The sequence below is a fragment of the Sciurus vulgaris genome (assembly GCF_902686455.1).
Source record: "Sciurus vulgaris genome assembly, chromosome: 7".
Lineage (NCBI taxonomy): Eukaryota > Metazoa > Chordata > Mammalia > Rodentia > Sciuridae > Sciurus > Sciurus vulgaris.
This window is the reverse complement of record NC_136467.1, coordinates 77723515-77738476: the sequence shown is the minus strand read 5'-3', so window position 1 is coordinate 77738476 and position 14962 is coordinate 77723515. Positions and strand designations below refer to the sequence as shown.

General features: G+C 32.2%; 1 protein-coding gene across 7 annotated transcripts in view; it reads right to left on the bottom strand.

Moving 5' to 3' along the window:
- SNX14 (sorting nexin 14) overlaps positions 1-14962 on the bottom strand; it is a 104525-nt gene that overhangs the window by 34092 nt on the left and 55471 nt on the right. For 5 of the 7 annotated variants that reach the window (XM_079146950.1, XM_079146946.1, XM_079146947.1 and 2 more), the window contains 5 exons: positions 9806-9961; positions 9258-9382; positions 8589-8647; positions 6024-6050; positions 3722-3854 (listed from right to left, as the gene is read on the bottom strand). In XM_079146950.1, the coding sequence (XP_079003076.1) occupies positions 3722-3854; positions 6024-6050; positions 8589-8647; positions 9258-9382; positions 9806-9961 (500 nt within the window). The remainder of the gene's footprint in view (positions 1-3721; positions 3855-6023; positions 6051-8588; positions 8648-9257; positions 9383-9805; positions 9962-14962) is intronic. The other 2 variants (XM_079146948.1, XM_079146949.1) reach the window with 1 other exon arrangement.

Genomic DNA, 14962 nt, shown 5'->3' with positions numbered 1-14962 from the left:
CTCACAAAATTGCTGAGGCTGGCCTTCAATTTGTGATCCTCCTCAGTCTCCTGAGTTACTGGAATTGTAGACACATGCCACCTCACCAACAGTGAGGTTATTTCCTCATAAAAGTGAGAGAAAAACAGAAACAGAAGTATGTGTGAGGGAAATGTGTGCTCCTCTGTCCCTGCCTCCCTTCTTAGAACCTGAGCTCAAGGCAATACTTTGCATGGTTATTCCTTTTTTTTTTTTTTTTTTTTTAGTGGATCTGGCTTCTCAGTAAAGAGGGTAGAGGAGATCACAGAATGACAGAAAGCTTAACAAACTTATTAAAGCCAAAAATGAGGTATTCATAAATGAAAAGAAGTCCCTCAAAATCAATCTAAAAAAAATGGGAAAGAAAAATTCTTAGCAACATACAAATATCAATGAATAACAAAGGACAAAGCTTTACAATTTCCTTTTAACATTTAAATGGTTTTATATCAACACAGTCTGGTGAAAAATCCCTGGAGCAATATTTCTGTGAATTTTCAGGACTTCCCTTAATCTTACTAAAAATAAATAGTCAGGTATGGTGGTGCCTGCTTGTAATTCCAGTTACTCAGGAGACTTTAGCAGGAGAATCTCAAGTTCAAGGCCAGCCTGGGCACCTTAGTAAGACACTTTCTTAAAATAAAATATAAAGGGGCGGGGGAGTGCTGGGGATGCAGTTTAGCAGTGGGGCACCACTGGGTTCAACCCCAGTATTTACCAATGAATCAATAGAAGTAAGTAATCTGTTACCAAAATGTTAATGAAAGGAGACCAAGTACTTTTTATTTTCAAATAGATCCTCTCTACCAAGAGGACAGGAAATAAGGAAGGCAGAGAAAAACGGTTAGGTGATGTCTCCCACTTCCTTAAATGCTAACATTCCTTGTCTTTTCCTATGTGGAAATAACTGTCAACTTACTAATGGGCATATTAACTTCCAGTAGTTTATCTGTAAATAAGTTCTGAACTTGGACAGAAACGTATCTTTAGGAAGATCCGATCTTATATACTGAGCTGTGGTTCCCAGGCCTGTATATACATGACTTAATCCATAACTTAACATCTGTATAATTATGAGAATTGATGGTATTACAATATTATATAGTACTTAACAGTGCTTACTACATGCAAGGCATTGTTTTCAGTACTTCATATATATTACTTCATTATATTGCATTATATTACATTATATTGCTTAATTCCCTTCACAATACCCCTATATAAGACAGATAGTATTATCTCCTTTCGATCATGAGAAAATCAATCAGAATAATATTAGGTAACTTGCCCAAGGTCAAATGGCAGATAGGCATAACAAACAATCAGATCATCAAGGTCTCTAAAAGATAATGTCTCCCAGGTTCTCAATTTCAAATCACAAACCACTTTATCTCTGGCAGGAAGACTGGCAACTTCCCTTTCCCCTCTACTTCCTAAATAAGACAAGAGACGACCTCAAGGCCCCATAGCTTAAAACTAGCACAGCGTCTTCTAAACCCTAAATGGTGATATCTCCATCTGGGTAAACTCCCTCCCAATCTCATGTTTACTTTTGATGGTATTAGACATTAATTTGTTTCTCCTACTTTCTTTATTAGTATTCTTTACTTTTGATCAAAACTTTCCTTCTTCCTTAGATCACTACAAAACAGAACAAATTCTCTCAGTTTTTTGAAGACATCCTATTTCTAAAGCAAAATTATATCTTGAATTTCAAGCAATTGGGAGGGCAATGAATAAAAAAGTAGAACTTCCACAAAAATTGTTTTGGAATTTCACAATAACATAGGTAAATCCTTTTGTTAAAATTTTAGAGGGGATAAGGCAGTTTTGCAAGATACATATATATGCATATACATGTACATATATGTTTATAGACATGTGTTTTATATGTTACATGTACATGTTAGTCTAGTCGACAGGGGTAGGAAGATAGGTAGGTAGGTATTTTTTAGAAAAGAAAATCACCAGAATGTTAACAGAAGTATCTATTGAGTGGTAGGATTACCAATGCTATTTAAAATTTCTTCTACTTTTCTACATTATTAAAAAATTGAGGAGCCTGGGAATATAAATCAGTGTGGTATATCATTTGTCTCGCATGTGCAAGGCCTTAGGTTGGATCCTTAGCATTGCAAAAAGGAAAAAAAAAAGAGTGTGAGAGAGAAAAACTATAATATGTTTAAAATTAGAAAACAATTATTTTGAAAAAGACTACTTCCACTGGTTTACTATCTTACTTCTACCCATACTTCTAAGGAAAAACAAAGGCCTAAATAGGGAAAATACTGTATCTGGATTATTAAGAAAAGAAAAAGGGGGCTTAAGTAAGATTTTCTTCCATTTAAATTATGCAGAAATAGACCTCCATAAAAATTCATAATGTAGTGGGACACAGGTTGAAAGGAAGGGATAAAAGTAAGAAAGGGTTCTGTTTACTTCTGTTCCCTAATCCTATTGATCCCTATTATATCTGGTTTAGTAAATTTCTTTCTCTTTCCTTTTAATGGGTTCGTTATAATTATACAAAATAATGGTATTCATTGTTACATGTGGGTTAGCACATTTCTTAAGGACAAGATCTGTGTCTTAATCAACTTTGTATTCCTACTCATTGAAAGACTAAATATGAATCTAAGATCTCTATAACTAAAGATTTGTTAAGTGGTGAAAAGTACAAATGAGAAAATATCTGCCTTTATGGGATTCACCATCTGGTAGGGGAGACAACTGTAAACATGTAATTTCAAATGCTATATGGCACACACTTTAACATATGATAACAGGGGCACAAAAGCACAAAAAAGAATGAAATTCTGGGGGCTGGAATTGTAGCTCAGTGGTAGTGCACTTGCCTAGCATGTGCAATGCACTAGGTTCAATTCTCAGCACCACATATAAATAAGTAAAATAAAGGTCCATTGACAACTAAAAACATTTAAAAAAAAAAAGAATGAAATACTGTCATTTGCAGCAACATGGATGGAACTGGAGGACGATATGTTAAGTGAAATAAGTTAGGTATAGAAAAGCAAATGTGTATGTTCTCACTCAAATGTAGAAGCTAAAAAGTTAATCTTAAAGCAGTAGAGAATAGAACACTGGTTACTGGAGTCTAGAAAGGGTGTAGGGATGGGAGAGATGGATAGAGAGGATGGTTAATGGGGACAGGGAAGCAGTTAAATAGTAGAAATGACTTTTAATGTTCTCTAGCACTATAATTGACAACAACAGAGTATTTCAAAATAACTACTAGGGAGGATTTTAAATGTTTCCAACAAGAAATGATAAATGTCTGAGGTGATAATTATGCTCATTTCCCTCATCTGATCATTATATATTGATAGGGTAATACTGAAACTGCTTGTGCACAGACCATAGTTTAAGTACAAGAAATTGGGCATCTATGATATATATTCCTGGAACATATGGTTGGAAAAAGAGAACATCAGGATTGAACTAAAAGCCTAATGAAAAGATGGCAAACCATTTGACTACCAGAAGTATGTTAGCTTAAAATTGTCCTAATAATAAATTCTCAAATTTTTTTTAAATGCTAACAGTACCATGAAACCATAAATTAATCAAAGGGCAGGAAATAAAAAGGAAGTCTGAAGTTAGAAGATAATTAGCATATCCAATTATTTGTGCTACACTAAAGTCTGAAGTTATACATAAATCAAATTGAAGATATTTTACTTACAAAGTCATCTTCACCTTCAGCCAAACCATAATTAGGCAACATAGCTCCCTCCATTGTGGTGCTCTTGAATACTCCTTTAATTTTGCTGCCTATTCTGCTGATTCCAAATGATTCCCCTCTTTTCTGTGTGCTTCTAAATATTAAAGAAGAATGTATCAGGTACAGAGCAAATTATCACAAAAGCATAGTTTATTATAAACAATACTAAAGAAAAAGAAAAACAGCTTTGAAAATGGTAAACTGAAGGTATAGCTAACATTAACTTTTCAAGTTTTTAGTCAGAGATTGTCTGAACATCTCAGAAGTCAAAACAGATTTTAAAGCTTAAATTTGTAGTATGAATAAATGAGACAAAATATAATAATAAACATTTACAATTTAGTACTGCTAACTTCAAAATATGAACTGAACTAAACTTTTTAAAAGATGAGAGCCCTCTAGTGGTATACAGTTCTTAATGACATAATGAAATAACATATAAAAATGTTAAGACCAATGTTCAAATTATGTCTTTTTAAAATTATTTTTTGTACTGGGGATTGAACCCAGGGGCACACTATCACTGAGTTGTATCCCCAGTCCTTCTTATTTTTTATTTTAAGACAGATATCACTAAGTTGCTAACACTGACCTCAAACTTGTGATTCTCCTGTCTTGCCCTTCCCCAAGTCACTGGGATTACACGTTTGTGTCACCATGCCCAGCTAAGACCAATGTTCAAAATATAACATCCATTTAGAATAAATGAACTGCTAAAATAATAATGCAACAAGGAAGATACAAAATGATGACCTTCTTGGCACTTCAATTTCAGATGAAACAACAAAAAAATTATCCTCTGTGACTGACAAATGTCCAAGTAAAATTCAACTTTATAATCATATAAATATTCAAAAGGAATGAGCTATAAAATGCATCTTATTTAACCTCAAAGTAATTTTTTAAAAAAAAGAAAATACCAAAGGGAAGTTTAAACAATGAAGATATGAGCAAATGTAGCCCAAGGAAGCAGCCTACTCTGTCATAAATATTAAATACTGATTTCACAATTTGCATAAGTGATTTCAAAAATCAGGAGCAGATGGAAAGAAAAAAAATGTTAAAAGAAGCAAAAATTTCCTCCATTAGAGCCAAATACCCTGTGTTTCAGGTAAATAAAACAATAACTTTAATTCAATTTAAAACTCATTCTCAGTATGTAAAACTACTACCCTTACAACAGATACCCAAATAAAAATGACTATTTTATAATCTAACAAAGTTTGTTTAAAATGCTTAAGTTACTGGACAGCTATTACTCCCAAAGCAAAATTTATCTGCTCAAATAATAAAACAATTACAGAAATGAAAGCAAATTGATCAAGTTCAAATACACCAGGTATTCAGTGGTGTGTATTATCTACAAGTCTGAGGAACGAATCAAACTTACTTTAAAATTAGAAAAACACAAATTAAAAAAGTAATAATCATAATAAAAGAAAGAAAAATACAAATAAGTAGTAAGTAGACAAAGGGTATGCCTAAACTAGATTATTTTATCTAAACAGGTGTGCAGTTAGTGTTTTTTAAAAATCCAAGGTTGTATATATCCCTGAGAGAAGAAATGTTTTCAAAGATAAATATAAAAATATTAACAAAATGTCATGAAAATTTCTAGAACCTAATTATATTGTTCTAGTCTACAGAATCTAAAGATCATATAACAATTGAGGTTTCTGAAATATGACATTCTTAAATTATTTCACTTGTAATTATGCCCATAATCACAGAAACATAATTATATTTCTTTCTTTCAAAAAAGTTCTTTAAGGGACACCAACTGGGTAGAAGAAGGGGAAGGGAGGGAGGTGGGGTGAGGAGATTAGGGGAGTTAAATTGATCAGAGAATGTTACATGATGTAACAATACACCACACAAAACTCTTCTTTTTGTATAATGCACACAACAAAAAATAAAATTTAAAACACAAATAATTCTAAAAATAGTTTAGCAGAATCAAAAATAACAACAAAGAATCAATAGCCTTGAAAGCAAAATATTGGAAAAATAATGAAAATATTTTAGCATTTTTTTAATATCAAATACTGGAAATACCAAGACATTTTTATGACATATGCTATGTCGAAAAAGGAGGTATCTAAAATTAGAGATTCATTTTAAAAAGTTATACTAAATAACAGAGGCAGTAATATCATGGTGCTTCTTATTTTTTCCTTTTTTGTTACATTAGGTTGTTTGAGGTATAGTGTCTGAACTTAAACAGATAATTTATACTGAAAAGAATCACATGCTCAAGACTTACCGAAAATCATCCAAACTTAGGCTACCTCTGCAATATCAGATATGTGAAATTATGGAAGGAGAAGAGAGAGAGAGAAAGCCCAGATATTAAACAAGTTTCACTTTAGAATACAAAACAAAATTAAAAAGCTTAAAAATTACACAAGTGGATAGCATTCATCTTTGTAAAAGGTAGAAATCTTTACAAACAATATGATAAAGGTAAGAGAAACAAAGCACATAGCTGTTTTTTGGAAGTGTGGAATATAGATTACTACAGAAGAGTTCTTAATTCAATGACAGTACATAATTCCCTATTTTTTTTGCCCTTAGGCATAACATTTGTTTGATACTGTGTAAAGGATGTGGAGACTATGGCACCAAAACTTAGCACAAAAAGTTAATTCATTTTTTCCAAAATGGAATTTATGTCCATGTTAGATAAAATTATGTATGCTTCTTCACCCAGTTTTAGCTTTGGTATGTAAAATAGAATGTTTGGGGGTTGGGGATGTAGTTACTGAGCACTTGCCTAGCATTCATGAGGTCCTGATTCCCAGCATCAAAATACAATGTTTTTTAATGTTAAGCTAGGAAGCAAAATTAACAAAAGATTCCTAAATATTAAAAAAGTATTCTTTGAGGGCTGGAATTGTGACTCAGTGGTAGAGCACTTGCCTGGCATGTAGGAGGCCCTGGGTTCAATTCTCAGCACCACATATAAATAAATAAAATAAAAGATCCATTGACAACTAAAAAAAAAAGTTTGTTTGTTTTTTTTTTAAATAAAAAAGAGGAGCTTATCAACTTCTTAAAACAACAGAAAGTTATGCTTTGAGTGCACAATGAAATAGTTCAAGATTAGCAATATGCATTAAAACTGTACTTTTAAATGACAACTAAATAAAATGTAGATGCAAAACACTGAATATTTTATATATATTTAAGTCATTTAACATCACATCAGCAAAGCTAATCTAAATTTCCATTGAAAGAATGTTAAGAAACTATTTTACTTACTCTAAGCAAATGAATCATTATGTATCAGAGAAGCAGCATCCTGACAAGACTGATAGTTAATATTAAGTCAGGTCAATATAAAGAAAAGCATACTTTAAAGGTTATAATCAGTGTCCAGAATAAAAGGAATCCATATATCCTTTATGTCTTTTTAAAATTTTAAGCTAGAAAAATGAGTGCCGGGCTGGGGATGTAGCTCATTTGGTAGAGTGCTTGCCTTGCAAGCTCAAGGCCCTGGGTTTAATTCCCAGCACCGTGTGGGGAAAAAAAAAAAGAAAAGAAAAGAAAAGAAAGAAAGAAAGAAAAATGAATTCCTTAGTATGCTACAGATAATCAGGTATCCTCAAAATGGCAAAGAAAAGCTCTCCATCTCTGAAGTTAGGACCTTAACTTAGATTTAGCTACCAAGCTGACTTCTAAGATCACAGAACTAGTATCCTTAAATGAGGGAAGCTCAATATGAGCTTACATGAGATCCTCAACACTCTAAGTCTAAAAAAAGGATAAATTCCACCTGCTTATCAAGTATATTAGGAAATTCTATGAAAGGCCTTGAAAAAGTATTCAACCAAAGTAAGAGATATGTGCTTTTGGCAAAGAATACTATTTTAAGCAGCACGGATATGATTTTTGCTAAATAAAGTCTAATGTTTCATGGTTATAATATACACATAAATTATTAGTAAAAAGTAAAGTAGTAATTTTTTACGAAGAATCATAAAAATGTTTGCCACCTTCAAAAAAGTTATGACACGCATACTACTTGTACTGAAGTGTTCCATTAAGAACTAACATGCAGCATTTCAAAAACTTCAGATCTATACCTAGAATACTTGGTTATGCCAAAAATGCAATGTATCCTCCCCATAGTTTTCACATTTTCTACTGTCAAAAAATGTTCCATTTTCTGGTTTAATCTACTTGTCTCTTTGTACCATCATCTCCAATTTTTTTTATATATTTATTGGATACTTGCTAAAACTGGAAGGTATTAAAAACAATGTGATTATTCTACAGACATAACTTTGATGTCTGTCAGTTTTGTACATATAACACTGAACATATAACATTGCAAAGACAAATCAGGACATTAACTACTGAGCTTATAAATGGATAACACTCTCCATTTTGTTACCTTTAGGTAAACTGCACACTTGTATTTCCAATAGGAAAAAGAGGAAAATCTTTCTAATTTTTACCCAGTAAGTTCTCTAATAAAAAAGTTTTTTCTGAAAACAAAAGACAAATTGGGAGTTATCTGTGGATTTCACTTGTGCATGTAGGCAGTCCTTCTCTCTAACAAAGCAGTTCATCTGGCATTAATATGTATTAATTAAGAGATTAAAAAGGCAACAATGTATAATTTTTCTAAAAAACAGTCAGGCATTTTTAGGTTACTCTATGTATAACAGGACTTCAATTTATTGATGAAATGTCTTGTCTACTCATGTAGTATTGGAACTACATTTTCATTCAGAAAAATAGTTACTAAAGACGATGACATTATCACAGAATGATAAGCATCACCAAGTTCAAACACCAAACGTGCATGGTTAAATATACTTACCTGTTGAATTTTGAATTGCGTGTTGGTGATTCTGCACCTCTTAAAAGTTGCCTGAAATACTTTAAAATAATAAATAATTATTATGATATACTAAACAAATATCTTACATTGAAACATAGTACTTTACCTTTCTACTTTCCAGTTTAATGAAAAGGCTATTTAAGGATTAGGGGTATAGCTCAGTGGTTAAGATCTTGACTAGCATGTGTGAGGATCTGGGTTCCATTCCCAGAGCCAGAAAAAAAAAAAAATAGGAAAAGCTATTTAAATCAAGAGAATACAACCACAGTCAAGGAGACAAAGGATTAAAATGTTGCAAATGGAAATATTCAGGTTACTTTATTTCCACAAGTCATAAATAATGTACATGTAAGAAGAATGAGGTTTCTACATCACTGCAGTACTACAAAGTCACTGGGACATAGGGAAAATCAGGTAGAACAATTCAGTCCCAATCTATCATGCCACATAAACACAAACATGGTTTTAGTACTGAGAACTGCGTTTTATAAAGTTACTTATAATCACTCATAATACATATTAAGATACATGGTGGAAAAGGGTATTTACTTTTTAACCTTGTTTTATTTTTCTATTTATTTTGCTATTTGAATTATTCTATAAAATTCTGTGTAAATATCCTCAAACAAGATTAATATTTAGACTTACCTCATCACTGTGGCAGAACATAGGGGTAAACACATTCTCCAAGAGAGAAAGAACATGTTCATATGCTTCAAAAAGACATCTCATGGTTTGAAGTTTCACAACATCTATATATGGGCCTTCAGCGACTATTTAAAAAAATTCTACTGTAGAAATTATTTATGAATAGCATAAATACATTATCAATTAGTTTAAAATCCATTACAGTAAAACAGCATACAAAGAGTTCTAAACTGTTTCACAGAAACTTCACTGTAAGAAGTCAATAAAGTGGGAAATTAAAACAATCAGTTCTGACAAATATTAAGTATGTGAATTGAGAATACATCGCTTCTCAAAACTTTCATCTCATTTGTAATATGAGTATTTAAAAAAAGAATGTTTTAAGACAAGAAGCAAAGTTAACAAAAGATCCCTTAATATTAAAGTAATAATAATCTAAGCTTCCCGTGAACCTCACATAGCTATTCAAATAAAAATGAGAATATATGAAAAAACTCTTTGAAAACTATAAAAGAGAGAATTCATTCTGTTCATCATCACTGACTTACTTCTTTGAATCTCTTCTACAATGAAAGGATCAAATCTAATTTTGTCAATACTTTCATCCAAACAATACGTTTTATAAATCTTTTGCAACTCTTCATGAAGAGACAGCATTTCATCATTTGATAACTCGGGTCGCAAAATTCTATCATTAAATTCCTCTAACAAATCAGAGATAGAAGGAAAAATAAGTTATTTTAATATAAAACTATTCATGAAAATTTGATATTCCTATTCAAACTGTGGCCAATGTTAAAAGCAATCTAATTCATTATTTTAATTATAAATCTATTCATCACTTTAAACTTTTTTAAATGTTAGAGATAAAATATTATATGAAGAGAAATAACCATACTTTTAAAATTTAATATAAAATATGAAAATACATGAATAGCAGCACAAATTATAAAAATTTAGACTATTAAGCACATTTCTAAAATTTCCTTTAAAGAACAGAGTGTATAAATTTTTATACCAAATGTCTTTTAATATTTTAATATCTGATTCACTAACAATGAAAAATATATTTTTAAGTTGCAATCAATGTTTTTAAACAATATTTCCCTCCATCAAGGGTGCTGCAGATTGGGGGCAGAGCTAAGTCTGAAAAGATAATTTTTTCCAAAGAAGAATGACAGTAGCATTAGGATAGAAAAAGTACTGACTGCTCTTTTCTATTTTTATTATTCCAAGAGGTGTTAACAAAGAGTTTGCCCCTTAAATCTTAATTATTCAAGAATATATGAAGAGGGACAGGGAGTACTTAAAAAATTAGAACAAAGTGGATAAAACCTGTGGGACAACAATATACAATCATCATTCCCTTATGACTTAACATATATAACCAATTAGTTCTAAAAGGAAAATAATATGAAAATGGGGCAGAATATTTGAAGGGATAACAAACAGCCACAGATTTTCAAAATTGATGAAGAACATCAACTCAAATATTCAGGAATATGGGAAAACTCAAGTAGAATAAATTTTTAAAACCATATTATAATCAAATTGCTGAAAACTAAAAAAGAAAATCATAAAAATGATCAGGAAGAAACATATTATATACAGAGGAAAAAATCATAAGATTAGAAGCTGATTTCTAATTAGAAACAGGCATTGTCCAGAAGACACTAGAAAATAGAGTACAGTGCTGAATTGGGGGAAAAAAATTGTCAACCTAGAATTCTATGTTCAGTGAAAATACCTTTTAAAAATTAAAAGAATAAACACTTTCTCACACAAAAGCTAAGAAAACATGCCTTCAGCAGGTTTGTACAAAAAAATGTGAAAGGGGGCTTGGGATGTGGCTCGGTGATAGAGTGTTTGCCTTGCATGGGTTTGATCCCTAGCACCACCAAAACAACAACAACAACAAATAGAAATGTGAAAGGAATTTCTTTCATAAAGGAAAGAGTAATAGAAAACTGGTTCTGCAGAAAGAAATAAAGATCACCAGGAAAATAAATAAGCCAATAATTCTAAGGACCTTGTAAAATGAATATATGTGCATACATGTATGTATGTTTGCAAATGTGTGTAGACACTTGTTGACTGCTTAAAGAAATAACAACATATCTGGGTGTAAAAGCCTGTACAAAATTAAAATAACAACAGAAGCATAACAGGCAGGATGGGGATAAGCTGAGGTACACTGAGGTTCTTACATTGTTCACTACAGCAGTGAATTATTGTTAAAAGAAAACTGTGGTGTCAGATACAAACTCTCAGCAACCACTAAAAAAAAACAAGAGGAGGAAGAGGAAGAAAAAACTGAACAGACTCAAAAAGTCAATAGAAGAGATAAAGCAGAATATTAGAAAGTACTCAAGTAAGTCAAAGAAAGGTAAGAGAAAAAGAACAACAAAGAATGTGTAGGACAAATGCAAAACAAATACCAATACAAAGCCTAACCATAAACATAAAATATAGTATATGTAATGTTCTGCACATAACAATTACAAAGTGAAGATAAAAGTAGATTTTTAAAAAAGAAAATATGTGCTGTTTATAAGAAATATATTAAATGCTTTATGTCAGAAAGATGGTGTGGCTATATTAATACTACGTAAAACAGACTTCAAGACAGAGAATTAACCAGAAATAAAGAACATTTTATATTGATAAAATGACAAACTCATAAAAAGGATGTAATAGTTTTAAAGTGTCTGCACTAAATAAAGTACAAAGTATATGAACAAAATTTTAAAAAACCAAAGGGAGGATTTTGAAGGCCACGAGAGAAAAGCATCAGATTATATATAGGGGGAGACCAATATGGATAGCAGCCAACTTCTCAACTCAGACTCTAAAAGCTAGAAGGGCCTGGAACAACATATTTCAAGCTCTGAAAGAACATGGTTGCCAACCAAGAATCCTATACCCAGCAAAACTAATCTTCAGATTTGAAGATGAAATAAAATCCTTCCATGATAAACAAAAGTTAAAAGAACTTACAAATAGAAAGCCTGCACTACAGAATGTTCTCAACAAAATATTCCATGAGGAGGAAATGAAAAACAACAATATAGGTCAGCAAAGGGAGGCACTACCTTAGAGAAAAACCACTCAAAGGAGAAAACAAGCCAACTTAAAAACCAAAAATAAGCCAAATGACTGGGAATACAAATCATTTCTCAATAATAACTCTGAACGTTAATGGCCTAAACTCATCAATCAAAAGACACAGACTGGCAGAATGGATTAAAAAGAAAGACCCAACAATATGCTGCCTGCAAGAGACTCATCTCATAGAAAAAGACATCTACAGACTAAAGGTGAAAGGATGGGAAAAAATCTACCACGCACATGGACTCAGTAAAAAGGCGGGGGTTTCCATCCTTATATCAGATAAAGTGGACTTCAAGCCAAAGTTAGTCAGAAAGGATAAAGAAGGACATTTCATACTGCTTCAAGGAATCATAAATCAGGAAGACGTAACGATACTAAATATTTATGCCCCAAACAATGGTGCATCCCCTGTACATCAAACAAATTCTTCTCAACACAATAATACTGGGCGACTTTAACACACCGCTGTCACCACTAGATAGATCTTCCAAACAAAATCCAACCAAAGAAACCATAGAACTCAATAACACAATCAATAACCTAGACTTAATAGACATATATAGAACATTCCATCCATCAACGAGCAGATACACTTTCTTCTCAGCAGCACATGGAAACTTCTCGAAAATAGACCATGTGTTATGCCACAAAGCAACCCTTAGGAAATGCAAAAAAATAGAGATACTGCCCTGTGTTCTATCAGATCATAATGGACTGAGAGTAGAAATCAATGACAAAATAAAAAAAGGAAATTACTACACAACTTGGAGACTAAATAATATGTTATTGAATGAAACATGGATAACAAAAAACATCAAGGAGGAAATTAAAAAATTCTTAGAGGTCAATGAGAATGATGATACAACATATCAAAATCTCTGGGACACTATGAAAGCGGTACTACGAGGAAAATTCATTGCATGGAGCTCATTCCAGAAAAGAATGAAGAGTCAACAATTAAATGACCTAACATTACAGCTCAAAGCCCTAGAAAAAGAAGAACAGAATAACAGCAAAAGTAGTAGAAGACAGGAAATAGTTAAAATCAGAATTGAAATCAATGAAATTGAAACAAAAGAAACTATTCAAAAAATTGACATAACAAAAAGTTGGTTCTTTGAGAAAGTAAACAAAATAGACAAACCATTAGCCACACTAACAATGAGAAGGAGAGAGAAGACTCAAATTACTAAACTACATGATGCAAAAGGAAATACCACGACAGACACTACTGAGATACAGAACATAATGAGAAGCTATTTTGAAAATCTGTATTCCAACAAAATAGAAACTACCGAAGACATTGACAAATTTCTAGAGACATAGGCTCTGCCCAAACTGAACCAGGAGGACATACACGATTTAAACAGATCAATATCAAGCAATGAAATAGAAGAAGCCATTAAAAATCTACCATCCAAGAAAAGCCCAGGACTAGACGGATTCTCAGCCGAGTTCTACAAGACCTTCAAAGAAGAACTCATTCCAATACTTCTCAAAGTATTCCAGAAAATGGAAAAGGAGGGTGCCCTACCAAACTCATTCTATGAAGCTAATATCACCCTCATACCCAAACCAGGAAAAGACACATCAAGGAAAGAAAATTTTAGACCAATATCCTTGATGAATATAGATGCAAAGATCCTTAACAAAATATTGCCAAACCATATCCAAAAACATATTAAGAAAATTATGCACCACCATCAAGTGGGGTTCATTCCTGGAATGCAAGGATGGTTCAACATTCGTAAATCAATAAACATAATCCATCATGTCAATAGACTTAAGGATCAGAATCATATGGTTATTTCAATTGACGCAGAAAAAGCATTTGATAAAATACAGCACCCCTTCATGCTCAAAACATTAAAAAATAGGGATAGTAGGAACATGCCTCAACATTGTAAAGGCTATCTATGCTACGCCCATGGCCAACATCATTCTTAATGGAGAAAAACTGAAACCATTCCCTTTAAAAACGGGAACAAGACAGGGATGTCCTCTTTCACCACTTCTATTCAACATTGTCCTCGAAACTCTAGCCAGAGCAATTAGGTAGACTAAAGAAATTAAAGGGATACGAATAGGAAAAGAGGAACTTAAGCTGTCACTATTTGTGGATGACATGATTCTATATTTAGAGGATCCAAAAACCTCCTCCAGAAAACTTCTAGACCTCATCAATGAATTCAGCAAAATAGCAGGCTATAAAATCAACACACATAAATATACAGCATTTTTATACACAAGCGATGAAACAGCTGAAAGGGAAATGAGGAAAACAACTCCATTTGCAATAGCCTCAAAAAAAAATAAAATACTTGGGCATCAATCTAACCAAAGAGGTAAAAGATCTCTACAATGAAAACTACAAAACACTGAAGAAAGAAATTAAGGAAGACCTTAGAAGATGGAAAGATCTCCCATGTTCTTGGATAGGCAGAATTAATATTGTCAAAATGGCCATACTACCAAAAGTGCTATACAGATTCAATGCAATTCCAATTAAAATCCCAATGACGTACCTCATAGAAATAGAGCAAGCAATCATGAAATTCATCTGGAAGAATAAGAAACCCAGAATAGCTAAAGCA